Genomic DNA, 19482 nt, shown 5'->3' on the forward strand with positions numbered 1-19482 from the left:
GAAACCTGTTTCTCACCATTTGCCCTGTCGTTTTAGATGGCAGTTTTCCTCTCTCTGGATTAATACATACAAAGTGCCTAAAGGGTCAGGAAACAGACAATATGTAATTAAGATTGGTTTTAAGTTTTTGAGGCTTGTAATCATGTTTTTGAAATTGGACCATATATTAGAGCATATGTATGTCCACTAATTAAAACACCTGATTTAACTCATTAGCTTGCTAGTGTTAAAGAGGGAGACATCTAAATCTTATTCACCCTTAAACTTATCTCTTCTCGAGTTGAGAAACATTGTGTCAAAGGCCTCAACAGATAATATAACTATAAAAGGCAAGTTCTGATACTGAATACATGTGTAAAATGCAGGCTAGGTTGTTACCGCTGAATGAACTCAAAGGTACAGACTGGCTCCTCCTGATTGAATATGTAATATGTTGTGAACAGTATGGCAAGGCCAGACAGAAGCTGGGCTGAATTCCTCACACACAACTTGGCCTTCCAGTGTCCACTTGTCAAAGTGTCTCCTAAAACAATACCACATGTGACAATAGTTATTTTTAACTATACCATTTTTATTTTTCAGCTTTTTACATTTAAACTATATTTTAGTATTCAGAGTGCAGGAAAGAAAAAGTCATTACAAACAATAAGATTCTCGTGAGCTCGTGAAAGTCTGTATATTTTTATTTTTGCTAAGGTGACAATTTTAACATGCTATATAAAAATATCTGTGGGGTATTTTGAGCTAAAACTTCACATACACACCCTGGGGACATCAGAGACTTATTTTACATCTTGTGAAAGGGCATTATAACACCCCTATAATTTGTAAGCATAAGGCCGTGTGTCCAGCAAAGCATTTTTAGCCAGATGAAAACGCTAGGCGCTCTGCTGAAAACACTTAGCTATGGGCGCTTGAGAGCGTTTTGGCAGCGCACGAGCGCAGTATTTTTTTCAGTTGAGACACTTTGCTTATTATGATACGGAATATCTGCGAAAGTGTTACTAGTCTCTCATTTCACACATATTTAGTTTCTGTGTTGATTCTATATTAAAATATCGATACAATGAAACGTATTTTCTCTGGCTCTTGTTTTAAATGATTTTGTTCCGTTATTATGCTTGTTGTTGTCATCTGTTGACGTTGTACAAGCAGAATGTGGCGGTTGGTCGGTGTGGTATTAGTCCCGCCCCTCCTCCACTGTGATTGGACGGTTGGGAAAAAAGTGACAGTGATGAGCGCTGCGTTTTACCCAAAGTTGAACATTCTTCAACTCTCTGTGACCTGTAAAAAACGCAGAGCGCTTCAGCGTGAAAAAAACACCCAGCGCCTCGTTACCCTTTTAAAAACGTGCATTGAAAACAATTTTAAAAAACACGCCAGCGGACACACGACTTGGTTAGACTTTTGGTCTTCTTGCAAGGAACGCACAGATACACACCGTAAATCATCATGACTCACAAACACACACTGATCTGACTGTCTATATGAGGATTCATTAAACACATTTATTCTGACGTGTTATTTCACTGACAGAAGTTCAGCTGTAGTATTGATGTAATTGTTATACAATACAGAGACACGAAGAGTGAAGATCCAAGCGTAGCTTTATTTGACAGTAGTCTAGAATCAGTCAATACAGCAGACAAAGGGTCAAAACACATATAAACCATCCCAAAACAAACACAAAGCAGGTATCGCAGGAAAACAGGGAAATGCAGGAAACTGAGGGTCCAGAAATGCAGTGGTAACATATATAAAAAAAAAAAACTAGCAATGAATGACAGAGTGAAGTCAATTAGTGATGATGAAACAGGGCAGAGGATTATGGGTAGTGTAGTCCATGACAGAGTAACAATAGTCTATGATGGAGAGCCCACTGGTGGACAAACAGCACTTCAGCTGATGACTGGGACAGTAATGAAGAGAACATAAGAGATTATAACAGAAGTCAGCAACATAATCGCTGGTACGTGAGTAAAAGACTGAGAGGTGTATGTATTTCATTCAGATAAAGTTCCTCGTTCCTGCATACAGATCTACATCTTGAGGTAAACATACAAGAGTGTGTTATAACAGCTCCCAGTACACAGATATAACAGCGCTATTACAGTAGTTTCTGTGCTACGCATCGCGGAGAGAAGTTGAGCATCTCGTCAGCGAGCCGACGTGAAAACTGAAAAGCAAATGAAACTGAAAGTTCAGCGTCACACATGCTGAAGCTCAACACACAGTCGTCTTCATTAAAAGTAGTGACACTAAATTATCTTTCCAGTGCTGATGCCGCATCTATGATCTTAAAATTGTCTGATGATAAATAAAATCAAGCTCATATCTTGCTTTCTTTAATGTGAACTCAGTGATGTGAAGTTCAGTGTAAATTGAAGTTTTAACAGATAGCGATCCAATCAGAGTGATTAACTCAGAAACTTAAAAATGGCCACTTCATGACAACAAAGTTGCCAACCCCTTCTCTATAACATCTCACTGTTACTGATTTATCATGCAGCTCAAAGCATTATGGGTAGAATCTCTCTACAGTCTGTTCTCATTCATCAACACAGTTTCACTGATGATCTACAATAAACACTAAACCCAGGATAGAGCGGTTGAGTGAATGTGGTCTGGACTGTGTGGATGAGGCTCATTGTGTCAGAGACGCTGTAGAAGGACAGAGTTCCTGCACTGTGATCCACATACACTCCTATTCTCCTGTAATCCACATACACTCCTATTCTACTGCTGATGGACATTACAGGGAGTTCAGTCTCTATCTTATTGTGTATGAATGAGTAACTGGAGGAAGAGCAGAACAAACTCCAGGACTGATCATTATATCCAAACTCACACTCATAACCCTTCCTGCTGATGCTCTTATATGACACTGATATACACACAACACCACTCCACTCAATCTCCCAGTAACAGCGTCCACACACACTCTCTCTACACAACACCTGATACACATCAAATCTGTCTGGATGATCAGGATACGGCTGCTCTGGGTAAGTGTTAGTAATCACTCTGTTCCCCTCAGACAGACGGAGGAGTTTATTCACTGTGTTCAGATCCAGAGTGAACTGATGAGAATCTGATGGAGAGAAAACACATCAGAATCAGGAATTATGAATCTGTCTGATCTTTTATTATAGCTGAACTCTTCATGTTCAGTATATCAGCAGTGTCTCAGTAGTCAAGTCACCTTTATTTATTTAGCGCTTTGATCAATACAGATTGTTTCAAAGCAGTTTTACAGTGATAACAGGGAAATAATGCAACAAAGTTTGTTTCGTCTGTACAGCAGATCTAGAGGAAAATAGTGTCATTGCCCAGCTTAAGTAAGTTCAGTGTTGATTCATTTCTGATGTAAAAAAGTTATTAATTTAGTTCATTATCTATACAGCCGCTCTGGAGAAAGCAGTGATGTCATCGTCCAGCTCAGTTCAGTTCTCATATAATGGTGTCAATGCAGGAAGAGCAATAATATGGTTTACTAGTTTACCAGATATCCTGTGCAAATCATCATTTACATCAGTGTATCATTTACTGTATATTAATGGTTATTATTATGTGTTTATTATAATCATGCCTAATATATACACCATTCAAATATTTGGGGTCAGTATGATTCTTTTTGTAATAATTTGATCTACAAAGTTTTTAAGTATTCTAGGCCTATTGTTGGTGATTTTCAGTGCTGTAGACTTTGGCAATCTTGAGCTTTCTTTAATTTTCTATCTGTTTCCTCAAAGGTTAAAGAGATTTGTTACAAAATCCTGTTTAGGATAAATCCATAGAGGAATTTTTACAGAAGAGATTTCAGTTTGTTCTTACTTTCCTGAAGCTTTTTACTACTGTGATTTTACTGCTAAATCTTGGATGAATGTTTCAGTGAAAAATAATTATATTTATTCATTAGTTCTACAAGACATTCTGTTTTTGAAGAATATGTTGAATCCCCTGATTTACATCTTTGTTAAAGTCACGAGTCAACTGATTTTGCTTCCAGCGCCCCTCGATGTTCTCTCCGTTGAGAAACACTAATTTACATGATCAACTATAAAACTCTTCTGTCATGTTTTCTTTCACCTTCTACAGGAAGAACATGAAGACACTCAGTGAGTTTCTCTGCTGGTTTTCTTAGTGACTTACATTGTAGGAAGTCGTTCCTGGTTCTGGGAACAATGTTGGTGAAAGTGACTGTGGAAATCAACAGACATGAAGAGTGTGATTATCATGTCGAGAGAAAATGATCCCTGCATCCGTTCCTAAGACATTTCTAATATGATCTTCTACATGATATGAGATGATGGAGGATCATTTCTGAGAGCTGATGAATCTCCAGGACTTTACCTCTGTCAGAGATCTTCTTCAGCTCCTCTTTGCAGAAATCCTCCAGTTTGTCTCTCAGCTGACGGACAGATTCTCTCACGCCATCAAAAGAGGAGAGAGAACTGAAGGGATTGTCATTTACGTCTGTAGATTCAGGAGGAGCTGAGAGAGACTGGAAACTCTACAGAAAACAGAAATCAAAGCTCATCACCTCCACACTTCATCAATAACCTGCACTACTGTCAGATTTCAGCGGCTCTTGTTGATCTTTAGTAGTGAAACTGGTGCCATCAGGTTCATGGATTTCACATTTCACATTTCAGAAGAAGATCAGATGAGAGTCTGACTGATGATGATATAATAACCGAACACACAGATCAACACTTCAGTCAACGGCTCATTCTGCTCTCATGAAATGTTTCTCTGTGAGTCTCTTGCTCAAGTCCACTATGACCCTGTTCTTCTAGATCTCTGTTACCTGCAGGAAATGGATGTGATCCTGTGTGTGTGAAAGCTGCTCCAGCTCAGCGTCTCTCCTCCTCAGATCATTGATCTCCTGCTCCAGTCGCTCCAGTCGTCCTTCAGCTCGACTCACTGCAGTCTTTTCCTGATCTCTGATCCGCTGTGTCGCCTCAGAGCGGCTTCTCTCAATGGAGCGGATGAGCTCAGTGAAGATCCTCTCACTGTCCTCCACTGCTGTCTGTGCAGAGCGCTGTTAGGACACACATCACAATCACACAGTGGCTTCAGTGAGTCCTGACTGAGACGTCTCAAACTTCTCTTCTTCTCCAGACTCACCTTATGAGACGCCACAGCCTCTCTCAGCTGCTGAAGATCTTTCTCTCTCTGCTGGATCCTCTGCTGGAACGACCTCTGCGTCTCCTTCAGCTGGTGCTAAAGGACAAACCAATGACAGGAGAAACATCACATTAATCATCAACTAAACAGATATGAATCCAGTATCAGAGAAGTGGTGAGATTGAGGGGTTAAAGATCAAGATTATAGGTTCATTCATAAGTGCCAGCATTATTTCATCAATGCCTAGTTTTATAGGGAAAATGAAATTGAAAATTATTTCATCGTTTACTCATCCTCATGTCTTTCCAAACTTTCTGAAGAATGTCTCTGTTTCTGAAGCCCAAATCAAATATGGTGATGCGTCAATAATAACCTCAAATCTCACTGGCTCATGCATGTGCCACCATATCTGATTTTTCTTATCACTTCAGAAGACTCAGACTCCAAATTTGTATGCCCTTCACTCTCTAACTTCCCTCTGTCTTGTTCACTCAGATGTGCGTCATTGCTTACGTTGCACGAGTGCCCACTACTGGTTTAAATAGAACGCACTTGATCACTTAATTCACTATTGAGCTGGTTTATTATTAAACCCCTATTTTGAAGTTGTTTTATGCACCGTTCTATATGAGCTGTTGCAGAAAATATATTAAATATATAAAATCCTGTAGGTAAAAAGCTGTTGGGGAAAAATAGAATTACACAAACAAAACAAAAATATCAATAGCTATTATAAGTTATAATAATTAATATATTATACACTATTTATGTGATTAATTCTCTAAATAATTATTATATCATACACTTCAGTTAAGCATGATCTGCAGTGATGTCACAAGTTGAATTGTGGGATATAGAGCTGCTTGAAGTACATCAGAGTAGACTCACTCCATCAGTCAAAATCGAGGGGTCGAGGGTCTGTCCATATAAACTTCCCTCGTCCACTTCACGAAGTGGAACGCCTTTCAAAATGGCGACAGGGATTCCCAGAGAAGGAAGTTTGCGAGTGCGTATCTAAAAGTGGAGTGTAACGCAGCCTAGTTTACCCCCCTTGAGTTGTTATGGATTTCTTTCATGAGTTCACACTCACATACATTTAGAGGGGGTAAAGTTTAATGCATATTTGGCGTGCTGTCCGGCCCGAACCCAGAGTACTCCCCCCGTATTTAAGTGGTTAGGTCTAGAAGCGTGGAGAAGGGGTGGTGGAGGAATACTGCTAAACTGTCAACATGATTGAGGTGAGACTGCTGAATGTATATATACCTCTTAATATTGATTGCTGAATGCTCTTCACTTGTGTTAATTATCTGAATGTGCTCCTCCCGAACTTTGTTAATAAAACATTTAATGCTACCTTAATGTCCTTTTTGAAGATTGAGCTTTTGGACCCTATTTACTTTCAATATATGGACAGATGAGACATTCCTTAAAATACCTTGCTTTTTTCCATGTTCATCTTTCTTTAGTGTGTAATGTTGCTGTTTAAGCATGAAAACGTCCCTCCAGAGGGAGTTATTCTCTATATCAGTGTCACTGTTTCTGAACTCCCTGAAACATTATAGTCTTGAATTTTCTTCAGGGAACAAACTGTCACAATATTTCTCAATTAATATTAAATAGAAATCATTAATATTCAAAAAATATTAATTAAAAATATGAATTAATTAATTAATCAATTAATATTAAAATATATCGGTTTTCCTAATGCAGACTTACTTGGTGTTTAAAATGTACTTTTAATACTAAATTTTTTATGGTGTTCTCACCACTTTTATAACGACTGCTTTCTTAAAGGCACACTGTGTAGAAATTGTGTTTTTGTCAAACAGCGACCCCTAGAGTCGCTGTGGAATACTTGCACTGTCGTAAATACCCCTCCACCCCCCCACCTCCCACCCTGTACACCGGTACCTGCGTCGGGCATGGAACAGGCACACATAGACTCTGAAGACATGATTATTGCAATTTATCATAATAGTTTGCAAATTGTGCTCGTTTACACTATTTACAACCTCTACGTTAGGCTTATTTATGTCCTGATAATTATGTGAGATATTGAAAACTGTATCAACATAGAATCAACGTCAACAGCGTCGTCTGATATCCCTCAGGACTATGTGATAAATACACCTCACAACACCTGAGTTCAGCCGGCAAACTAGTTTGTGAGGCAAGCTAGGCAGTAAAACATAACGCAAAAACACGTAAGAGAAACGAATGTTTGTTAACAGCTCTGATAATCGAAAGCTAACTAGACATACTGTATGTGGAAATTATTGGACTGGTCTAATTATCAGCAATGGATGAATGAACAGCATGTAAAAAAAATGACATACTACAAGCAAGCGCAACAACATACAACAGAATGCAAACAAGTTTACAAAGAGATTTATTTACTGGCCACTTCATGCGTTTTCTCAGATCGGATAGCTATCTGATTCATCAAAACGATTCCATTTACACTTGGTCACATAAATGTGTTTTTGCGAAACGGATTTAAATCCGTTCTTCAATTCTCACACTATATGCAGATTTAATGGAGTGCACGTCACCGAAAGCAACAGATATGAGCTGCATTATTGATCATCAGCTAAAATTTCAAAATCAAAGACCGCAATAAGAGAGAGCAGCAACAGCCCTGGTAAGATCATTTATTTCTTTACTTTTAATGATGATGATTGTGTGTTAAGCGTCTGCGACTTACTTTCACCTTGATTTGTGATAGTTTGCACGTTGGCTTGATGGATAACATTAGATGCTCAGTTGCTCATCTGCGGTGATGTGTGTTCCAGTAGCGTCGTCATATCTGGCTATAACAATATAGCCTATAACACGCTCTCACACATTTTTTTTTTTAGCATTTTTGGGAGGAGTACAATTTACATATGTGGTTTCAACAACCAGATGCATTTACACTTGTCCAGTTTCGTCTGGAATGCGGCACAGACCTCCTCCTGAAGTGGTTTGAGCGATCAGATTCAAATCCGTCTTGAATGCGTTTCGGAGGACATTTACACCTGGTCTTTTCACGATCATCAGATAGCTATCCGATCTGAGAAAACGCATGAAGTGGCCAGGTGTAAACAGCCCCCATGACAAAAACATACGCACGAAAGCCGAAAACAAACGCTGGTTGGCCTCTCACGTCCAAATTTGAGGAAGTGGTGGGGGAAGTGATGTATGCCGTAAAGCAGTCGAATTTTGTAGTTCTTTTTGTGCTCGGGTTACTACCCGAACCCCGAAGTTACATAGTGCCAGTAAAAGCGATACAGACCCTGTCAGGCTCTGGCAGACGTGTCATTCAACCTATTGTAAGTCGATGTACCATCACAAGGGTCTTGGAGATATATTATGAAGGTTGAAAAGCTACATAGTGTTGCTTTAACCATGCAGTTCAATGCTGGTCAGATGTTTTAAAATAAATTACAAACGTAATCATTCAGTCCTGTCAATCATCATTACGAGTGAATATAAGCAGCAGTCATTCAGTCCCAGCAACAATTCTTCCAGCATTCCTCCACCTCTCCATCGCCATTTATGGTAAAGTGTGTTACATTTCCGACACACACTCTAAGCAGTAAACCAATCACAACAGACTGGGATCGGCTGACCAATCAAAACAGACAGCGGGTTTTAAAGAAACTGAAACTAAATTAGGCCATGTCCACACTAATACGGTTTCGTTTGAAACCGTATATTTTTCTCTCCGTTTTGGCCTTCCGTCCACACTGAGACGGCGTTTTTATTAATGAAAACAAAGCTTTTTAAAAACGCACTCCAAAGTGGATATATTTGAAAACGCCGTTTTCACGCTGTAGTGTGGACTGTGAAACCGGTGGTATTTAAAAACTATGACGTAAATTTAGTCATGTGACGCATATTGTACCAATAGATATTCATGTTTATTACCAGTATTGTGCTATTCACTTTCACACTGTTGCTAAAAATATTCTACATTGCACACTCTTCATATCACAGTCCTGCAAAGATGACAGAATTTACTCACATTTGCTGTCCTGCGGCAATACATGAGAGCAGTCGCGTTTTAGACCAAACATATGGTGACTGCGTGCGACCTGGACCGCATCAGTGAATGGTGAGATATTTTACTAAATAAAATGATCCTGTCAGAAGAATTGCGCGATAACTTCATTATTTATCTTTCCATCTGAATCATATCAGTGATCTTTTGTGTTTTACGCATGCGCAGTAAAGGTGAATTTAGCGTTTTCAGGCGTTTTTCAAAAGTTTCTCATCCACACTGAAACGTCCGAAAACGCCTGAAAACGCTAGTGTGGACGGAGAGCATTTATAAAGGAAAACTCCGCTTTCAAATTTATCCGGATTAATGTAGTGGCCTTAGTGTTCAGACCGAGGGTGAAAACAGACATTAAATTATGTAAATGTAGTCTAGTAGACCCCATAAACAATATTATGAGCCTGTAAATTATCATAATGGGGACTCTTTAAGTTCATACCTGATTCTCTGTCCTCTGTGCTGCCACTGATACAGTGTTGTGGTTTTTATGTTCATCCATCACACACAGCACACATATACACTTCTGATCAGTGCGGCAGAAAACCTTGAGGATCTTGTCGTGTTTCTGGCAGATCATCTCCTGCAGTCGTCCAGTGGCATCAGTCAGATTGTGTCTCTTTCCTCTAAACAAACTCTCATGTTGTTCAAGGTGATTCTGACAGTAAGAGTTCAGACACACCAGACAGGACTTGACGGCTTTGTGTTTTCTTCCAGTACAGACGTCACACTGCACATCTCCAGCTCCAGCGTAACAGTCAGCAGCAAGTTTAGTCTTCTTCAGTTTCTCCACCAGTTCAGCCAGAATGGTGTTTTTAGCTAAAGCAGGTCTTGGCCTGAAGGTCTGTCTGCACTGAGGACAGCTGTAGACTCTCTTCTCATCCTCCTGATCCCAGCAGTCTGTAATACAGATCTTACAGTAACTGTGTCCACAGGGAATGGCCACTGGATCCTTCAGGAGATCCAGACACACTGAACACATGAACTCATCCTGAGATATTCTGGCTTCTGCCATTTTACTGCATGAATACAGAGACACAAACACACAACAGCTCAACTACACTTCAGTTTCACTTTCCCTGAACTCTCGTGATTCCTGTTTCCTGGTTCTGTGTTTGAGTGACGTGTGCAAAACAGGCGTGTCTGTAAATCAGTGTGACGAGGCGTGATGTTAAGAACAGTCACTGGTGTCAAAAGGTGTTTATTAACAGTCTTTTGTCATATATATATATATATATATATATATATATATATATATATATATATATATATATATATATCTGTCAATAAGCACTATTGTGAGTGAGTGTGTGTGTGTGTGTGTGTGTGTGTACAGTGCTTGGCTGAAAACTTCCTTCCACTCTCAAAGAAAACACTTTTTAAACCACTCTCAGCAACACCACATTTGTACTCACTTCTACTTGACCCATCCTGAATGTTGTTGCACTTTCAGCTTATAAAGCTCCACTCTTTATAAAGCTCCACTCAGTTGCACAACAGTTAACAGTTGCACAATTATGTAGCTATTCAATAAGAAGCAAGCATTATTGTAACCATTTAAATAACAACCAAACTTCTGCTAATGATCAGTTAATATCCAGTTATGTGCTCTATGAAATAATGGTTCTTATATGGCTCTTTGTCTGGGTAAAAAAGTGGGTTCCACATCACTCACCCCTTTCCTATGTATGTATGTATGAATGTATTATGTTTGTTTAGTGTTAGTTATGTTTGTGATTTAGTTAATAAAACTTGTGCACAATATGGATGTGGTTTCTAAGTGTCTCTGCTTGCATACAAAGTCCCTTTTACGATCTTGATCTTGTTACATGCTCTACGTGCTGTACATGATAAGGAATAATTATTTTTCGGTGACCATGAAAGATACACTTTTCTTAGAATAAATGAATAATCAAAGAGTTCGTTGGAACTGATTAATTGATTGTAATATTAATTGGCTTACATCAAAGTTAATCCAATTAACTGACCCAAATATTAATAATTAATCATAATTACTAATTATGGATTATTATTAATATTTCCCCTTTGAGCTAATATCATTACAGCTGACTTGAGTTAGCTTAAAGTGAGGGAGGGTGCAATGTTTGCATTTGAATGTTGTGTAACGTTTTAAAACACTTAACACACAGTAACACTAAAACAACAACATGAGAAACACATTTCTCTGATCATAAACACTGACTAGTTCTAAAAAACCTTTACTCTAAATTAGGGAAAGACGACATTTTTACTTCAAGCATTTGAATAAAAAAAAGTAACCCAGCATGGAAAAACATACAGACAAAACAAAATGAATAACGTGGCCTTTGATGATACACTGGGGTCTTAAGAAGCAAAACGATTGGTCTGTGCAAGGTAATCTAATGTTGTAAACTGCTCCATTTTAAATGGATTTCTGTTACAATGAGATTTGTGCTTTATGAAGCTTGAAAATAATGATTGCCTTGATAAAAAAAGAAAAAAAAAAGTGATATTGTGGATATTGTGGCGGTTTTCCCTTAGGTATTGAAAATGATACTATCGTATTGAAGTTAGTATTTCCAGTATCGTGACCACTAATTCATGTACTTCGTCAGTAAGGTAAAAGTGTTTTGTTGGAAGTATTTTCAACTATTTTCTACATAGATCTATGATTTGATAGATTCCATGAAATATCGCCGGCTAAAAAGTATCTAGTAACTAGTACTCTTGAGTAGTTTTTCAAAAGAGTACTTTTTACTTTTACTTACATACTTTTTGGACACTTATAATTGAGTTATATCAGCAATGTAACAGTACTTGGACTTAAGTAAAACTTTTCAATACTGTTTCCAGAACTGCTTGCATTTTGATTTTTGTAGATATTTACTTCAATAGCAGTTATTGTTTGCATGTATCTGCGCTGTATAGTCTCATGACAAAAACATTCGAAAAAATCCCTTGGCAACCGGCCAACGCGACTACTTGTGACGTCACAACCCTAGTCGCCCATATATAAGATATGGAACTCTGCTCAGGTTGTGCACAGTTCATCTGTGGTGAACAAAATTGCTCAAAGCTAGCTGTGCATTATTAAGTTTGCATTTTGCCAATTTTGGTCTCGTGTGTGTGTCTGTCATCCTCTTATATAATGAAAATTAAGTTAAGGCATTTTAATCACTGTTTGAGTCGGTTCAGACAACTATGCCGCCTATTTGAACGTCAAACTCAAAAGTGCGGGCTTCTGCTAATGTTAGTTATACCGTCTAAGTTACATTAAAACCATACCTTGTGAATATAAAAAAAATTCTTGTGTCGTCTGGGGTCTGATAAACAGTAACGTTAAGTTAAATTAATCAAATTCAGTGTCCACAATGCTATGTATTTTCCAATAAGCTGTAAGTTACATTAGCTGTCATATTTCACGGGACCCGTGAGTGCGGATTTCATGTCACGACTTTCGTCGCTGTTTGTCACTTTCCCAATATGCAAATATATGATATATATTATAATATATTATATACAATATATGTTGTTATTTGGTTGCCATAACTTCGCGAGTGACGACGTCTTGTCTCTGTAATAGTTGCTCGAGGGAGCGGATGACATTTAGCTGCTAGCTTGAGTTCAGTAACGTTAGAGCAGACAGCTCTGCAGAGTCGTGTAATTACGACTTTATGACTTTTCATAAACAGCTGAAGGAGCAGCGGTGCGACACCTAATGACTTTTATATTAATTACATTTATTCATATAGCAGACGCTTTTATTCAAAGCGACTTACAAATGAGAACAATAAAATCAGTTAAACTAACAGTAACAATATACAAGTGTTATGACCTTTCTCAATTAAATTTGTGTTCCGAGAGGTCTCGTATTACGGGAAAACTCATTTTCTTGAGAATATTGAAGGCAATTTTTTTGTGACGCAGTAAAGTTGCATAGCAGACACATGAGCGTCGAGAGCGGTCATTGGCTGTGCTGCAGCAAATGCTGCACGAACCTATGGCGAGGCAGCTCAGACGCTTGAGCCAATCAGGGCACTTTCCACCCTGGCACGTCAGAGACCGCCTAAATAGAGAGCCTAAGTCCCTCCCCTTCCGGTCGACAGCCATGGGACCTCAATGGCGAGAGACAACAAATATTTTGATCTCGTTTGAATTGTGCCCTAAATTACACATATGATGTTTTTCAATTTAAAATATACATTTTAAAGTCAAGAAAGTCGCAGTAATAAAACGTAACATATATATATAATTATTTAACAAACATTTACACTCATTCATAAATTATATTTATACAGGTACAAATTTATAATTTCAAATGTAGCTTAATGTTTGTTTTTTGTATCATGTCTATGATCTTCGTTACTTGATTTATATTTGATAAACCTTTTTTAATAAAATAATTACTAATAGAAGTAGGCCTTGTTTATTTAAATAAGTAAAAGAAAATTATATAAATTGATATAATAACTTATTTGCCTGGCTAAAAGCGGTATCCACCTCCGACTTCTGGTTATTAACAGCAGGTATGGTCAGCTCAGCTGCTGATTTTTCGCAGAACCCCCTCTCATGACATAATATTGTTACAAATCAAATCCAATGTTTCAAATCACAAGGCCTGTTATACATCAAACAAATATTAGGTCTTCCTATGAAATGAATACCTACTTTTTAGATAATTTTTTTATTGTTAAATGAATACCAACTTAATATAATTATTTTCAAACAAACAAAGGAAATGTCAAAGCCAAGCAGATAGTCCACGAAGGCACGAATAAAACGTCCCACCTGGATTGAGATTTTTTTAAACATTAATTTTCAATGTAACTCTAGACCTATTCATGGGGCCGAATCAAGAAGTGCATCCTAAATTTTAATGTTGCTCTATTTCTCTGTTCTTGTCTAGTTTGTAGCAATGAAACAGAAAACACCGCAATTCAACAATGTATTTATTTAAATACAACATCAGAAACAATGATCAATTTTACACACCTGATTGCAACCTGTCTTTCTTGAAATTTCTCTTTTAGAACAAAAATGAATAGAAAGACTGTGCCTGTCTCCTTATCAACCGTAAGGCGAAGGACACGTGTAGACGTTCAAAAAAGGCTTAATCAAATTAGGACAGACATGACTGACATGACTGATATGGACATGACAGGAATAGGGGCAGATGACAGAGTTCTTTCTGAGAACACTGCCCCACCCTCTTCAGCTGCACATGCAATGCCAGAGGTGCAAGTGTTAACTGAAGAGGACATGGAATTGGAGGCAGATTTTGATGATGTGTATTGTGATGGGGATGGGACATCAGGTTCGAATTCTGAAAATGATGATGACCTAACATCACTTTCCGATAACATTGCCAACTGGGCAGTGAGTTTTGGCATTTCCCTTGTTGCGCTGACTGCACTGTTGAGTATACTCCATATAACCCATCCCAATCTGCCAAAGGATGGTAGGACCCTTCTCAAGACAAAAACACATTATGCTATTCAGGAGAAGGCTGGGGGGAACTACCATCACTTTGGCATCCTTCCCTCTTTGAAGGCCACTATAAGCAAATATGCCAAAACACTGACAGAGGGCATGACATTGGGGCTGCAGATTAATATAGATGGTCTACCTTTATTTAAAAGTTCCACTGTACAGCTGTGGCCCATCACTGGCTTACTGGTTACCGTCCCCATGAAGGAACCTGTTGTCATTGGGGCCTACTGTGGACCGAAAAAACCTAGTTCGGCCACAGAGTTCCTATCTGATTTTGTCAATGAACTACAGGAGCTAGAGGCTGGGTTTTGCATTGGAGATAAGAACCTTAAAATGAAGCTTCACACGGTAATCTGTGATGCCCCTGCACGGGCCTTTGTAAAAAAAACAAAGGCCCATAACGCTTACCATGGGTGCGATAAGTGCCTACACCCAGGGCACTACCAGATCCGGCGTATGACGTTCCCTGGATCAGAGCACCCCCAGAGAACTGACATCTCATTCAATATGAAGGTTGATGAACTACACCACCACGAGGGGCCACATCCATTTAAAAATGTGAAGGTTGGCATGGTATCGCAGTTTCCCTTGGATTATATGCATCTAGTGTGTTTGGGCATTGTAAGGAAACTGCTCCAGACCTGGCTCCGGGGTCCGTTAACAGTAAGACTGCCGGCATTAATAGTAGACAGGATGTCAGGCAAACTCCAGTCAATGAGGCCCTACGTGCCAATTGAGTTTGCCAGGAGACCACAGTCGCTTAGGGAGTTGGACCGCTGGAAGGCGAATGAATTCCGACAGTTCTTACTGTACACTGGCCCTGTGGTGCTGGCGGGATTCCTGGACCGGAACATGTACCACAATTTCATGCTCCTGTCAACTGCTATATCTATTTTGATAAGCCCTGAACATCTCAACCTTGCTGACTATGCTGGACAAATGCTAAAATCTTTTGTAAACCATTTTGGTGAGCTGTATGGGACAGACCAGATTGTGTACAATGTCCACTGTCTGGTCCACCTGGCAGATGAGGTGAAGAGGCTTGGCTGTCTGGATTCTTTTTCAGCATTCCCATATGAGAACCACCTTGGGAAAATAAAAAAACTCATTAGAAAACCTGAGTTCCCTTTAGCTCAACTTAGCGCCTTTCGGAAGTTACAGCTACCAAATTGGTTGCTGATGCAGACATTACACTGAAAAGGGAGCATTTTGTGGGCCCAATTGTTGTTGGCATGGGAGTTAATGCGCAATATGGGGAAATGCGAGTTGAAAGGTGGACCATCAAATTAACAACAGGGGACAACATGTTTCTGGTGGGGGATAAAGTGTGCCTTATCAAAAACATTATCCAAAATGATAATGGTGTGTACGCTATTTACACTGAATTTTCCCGGCAGTCTCCATTCTATACATATCCCTTCAACTCCGACAGAATGAACATATTTGTCGTAAATGATGCATCTGACGAGCTGAAGTCGGTTGAAGTGTCAGCGCTGCAACAGAAATGTGTAGCCTTGCCATACAGGGATGGTTTCGTGGCCATACCCCTCCTCCACTAAATGAAAAAAAAAAACACACACAAATCAGTTCAATCAATCAATCAATCAGTTTAAACAATCAGTTAAAGTTAAAAACTCTAATAATATACTTGACTACTGACTATGACTTCCATTACTCTGTCTGGATGAATATTTGCTGTAAGTATTTCACAAAGTTGGTATTTGTCCATACACTGACTACACCCATAATTTCACATTTTCAAAATATGAGATGACATATTATCCTGTAAAATGCCAGGGGAAATTATATTTTATGCTGAATTTAACATGCAATTTGATACATGTCCCACCTTTCTCAATACAATGGACTGTACATAGTCCACTAAATTATTAGCATTATGCAATGATTTTTTTTTTTTTTAGATTATGAAACAACACCCCAACACATTCTGCCAAAAAATTGCAATAGTACCCTACTTTACAGTTGTGCTGAAGTTCCACCTAACTATTATGACCTGTACATTTTCCTTCCTTATACTTCTTCCCACCCTGGGGCACCATTCTAGTTAACTTTCAGGCTATCTTACTTGCTTATTTGTATACACTGTACACTTGTGCATGCTTTAGTCATGTTATTCCTTTTTGATGATTAATAAATACCCCTTTCCTTTCTTTCTACATTAAGGATGCCTTTTCACCTAATTGAGTTCCAAGTGAGCAAGGACATTGCTGTTGTTCCAATTGACTGGTATGATGATGGGATGGTGTACTGGCCCAGCTTTAAGAGCACTGAACGGGTGAAAAGGGCAGCCGCTAACAATGAGAAGCATGAGCCAAACTGGCCAAAATATGATGTAAAGGTCGTCAGAACTTGTGGTAAGCCAATTCATAAAACTCTTGTTTAAAAATAATTTCATGGTTGTTTCTCCTTCTGCTTGAAATAACGTATTATTTCTATGTTCTGAAAATGCCCATGAAATTGTCTTTGCCTTGCATTGTTTAAAATATTCCATGTATATCTACTGATGCTATTCTTGGTCAGGTCTCTTTTGTAAGAGATATTTTGTGTTCTCAATGAGACCTATCTGGTTAAATAAAGATAATAATAGTTGGAGTTGGATCCAGATATAAGGGGTGAAGATGGGTAGGTTTAGGGGTGTGTTTAGGGATTAAGGGGTGGAGATGGGTAGGTTTAGGGGTGACTGTCACGGTTTATGAATTCTCTGCCTTCTTCATGTCTTGTGATAGTGTGTGTGCGTGTGTGTGTGTGTGTGTGAACTTGTATGTCTGTGTGGGTGTGTCCTCTGATTACAGCTAATCATCAGCTAATTATCAGCGCCAGCTGTCTTCACTTTCAACTTGTATATGGGTGTTTCTGCAACTACGGGCACTTTTGACTATCCCAATTTAAAAAAATCAACCTCTATGAATTTCAATTTTAACCATAACAGTCTATAATACATATAAAAATGTACACAAAATAGAATGTAGACATGTTTGGACATGTAGACAAAATGTCTGGAACATGTTTATTTTTTGTTTTTCGGGTCATCTTCTTAAAAAGTGTCCTTACCGCAACGTTACAATAACGTTTATTTTATACATTTTTCTTTAGTAATTTCTATAAAAAAAATATATATTTAAATAGCTTTTTCAAATTTGATGCAGTTTTGTAAATACTGATATAAAAAAATTATATTCAAAATAGGGAATTTCATGTTTTTTTCTATGCCATGTAAAAAATTTACAGTAACCTTAGATGTCAATTGTTTCCATACACACAAAATATAACATAATTAACTTTGTATGACAGATGTTGCAATTTCAATGTGTTAATCATCTCAACTTAAGTGTAAAAATATTTTTTTGCAAATGAAAATGTGAAAAAAAATGAAAATAGAGCAGTGCTGCGGTAATGACATCTTGTGTCGGTAAGGACAAAATTAAAAAATGTTATGTAAAAAATGGCATGTTTATATATATACTAATATATATATACTAATATATACTTAAGTACTAATAATATACTGAATATTTGTATATTAATATACAGTAAACCTTGAATTTGTCTCTACCGCAACACAAGGTCTTTACCTCAACACCTAAATTTGCTGCGGTAAAGACATGTTGCGGAAATGACATTTTTGCTAATATTTTAGCTAATTGGCAGCTAGCAAGGCCTACCACATTAGTTTTGACTCTTAGCATCTTAATATACATGAATTCAACAGTAATATACATTAAACTATATATACATTAATACACGTTAAAAAATACACAATTATTAAGCTGAATGGTAAGGACGCACAATAAACACTAGAGCAGAAAAAATGATGTTTACCTTATTTTTTGTTATCTTGTGAGTGAGGTAGTGTGGTGGCCCAGTCTGTCAGCAATGTGCTCAAGTGATAATTTCTGTTTCCATAGAAACTAGACTTGTTTGTGTTCGATAAAATTTCATAATAAAAGCTTTTTTTCATTGTTGCGGTAAGGACTCAAAAGTGTGGGACAGGCACATTTAGTTAAAAAAATCATAAAAATGATCAGTAAATAATACAAAGATTTTTAAGATGCTGTAAATGAATCTGTATATTAAACAATTCGATTTGAAATAATGTCATATTGTAAAAGAATGAGCTAATTTTAAGTATCTCAACATTGAAACCACGGGTGTGGGACATGAGCAAAAATGGTGTTTGGACCTATAAATGATTCATAATTTTACATTAAATCATATTATTTATTCATTATTTTTTATGTCAAGGTGTATATTGACACTACGTTTATATTTATGAAACATCAAATCACAAATTTGTACATAAATCTAAAATTTCACTCCTGGGACTTAAAAGTGCCTGTAGTTGCAGAAACACCCATATATTCTCAGTGACTGGTATCTTGTGTTGTCAGATCGTTGTGATTTTGTCCTGTGTTGGTTCCTGTCCTGTTCTGTGGCATTCTTCGTGGTCTTCGTTCCCTGGATGTTCTCCGTGCTTCACCATCTACTCAACTAATCACTTTCCCAGACTCTGGATTACCATTCACTGGATTACATCACCTGCCTGGTTGCCTATTGAGGTCCCTGCGTCACTCGCCAACTTCTGTGTTCTGTGTTTTGTGTCTTTCTGACCGTGAACTGTTTATTTGTCAAATAAACATTTTTACCTGCTATTGCTTCCACTCGTTTCCTGACAGTGGGTTTAGGGATTAAGGGGTGGAGATGGGTAGGTTTAGGGGTAGGTTTAGGGGTGGGTTTAGGGATCAGGGGGTGGAGATGGGTAGGTTTAGGTATATGTAAGGTGGGAGGAGTTGGATCTGGATCCGACTCCTCCCCGTGGATTTCA

General features: G+C 38.2%; 1 protein-coding gene and 1 long non-coding RNA gene across 2 annotated transcripts; one reads left to right on the top strand and one right to left on the bottom strand.

Moving 5' to 3' along the window:
* Positions 1 to 1589: 1589 nt before the first annotated feature.
* On the bottom strand, positions 1590 to 10267 carry LOC311289709 (tripartite motif-containing protein 16-like). The gene is made up of 6 exons (XM_084407939.1): positions 9610 to 10267; positions 5131 to 5226; positions 4811 to 5044; positions 4354 to 4513; positions 4153 to 4200; positions 1590 to 3091 (listed from the first exon to the last, which is right to left on the bottom strand). Exons 1-6 carry the CDS (start codon positions 10180 to 10182, stop codon positions 2556 to 2558), a joined length of 1647 nt encoding a protein of 548 aa, XP_084264065.1. The 5' UTR covers positions 10183 to 10267; the 3' UTR covers positions 1590 to 2555.
* A 6574-nt stretch (positions 10268 to 16841) lies between these two features.
* Positions 16842 to 19307, top strand: LOC311289028. Its single transcript, XR_014627059.1, has 2 exons — positions 16842 to 17014; positions 19049 to 19307. It is a non-coding gene; the product is annotated as an uncharacterized lncRNA (long non-coding RNA).
* The last annotated feature ends 175 nt before the right edge of the window (positions 19308 to 19482 follow it).

The sequence above is a fragment of the Rutilus rutilus genome, assembly GCF_951802725.1.
Source record: "Rutilus rutilus genome assembly, chromosome: 4".
NCBI lineage: Eukaryota > Metazoa > Chordata > Actinopteri > Cypriniformes > Leuciscidae > Rutilus > Rutilus rutilus.

Bases quoted from the DNA above. Each gene is read 5' to 3' on its own strand.
- LOC311289709 (XM_084407939.1), bottom strand. From the start codon at position 10,182: ATGGCAGAAGCCAGAATATCTCAGGATGAGTTCATGTGTTCAGTGTGT. The intron at 4,514-4,810 runs GTAACAGAGATC...TGTTTTCTGTAG, and splicing joins ATCACATCCATTTCCTGCAG to AGTTTCCAGTCTCTCTCAGC. The intron at 4,201-4,353 runs GTAAAGTCCTGG...TGATTTCCACAG, and splicing joins GAAGAAGATCTCTGACAGAG to TCACTTTCACCAACATTGTT.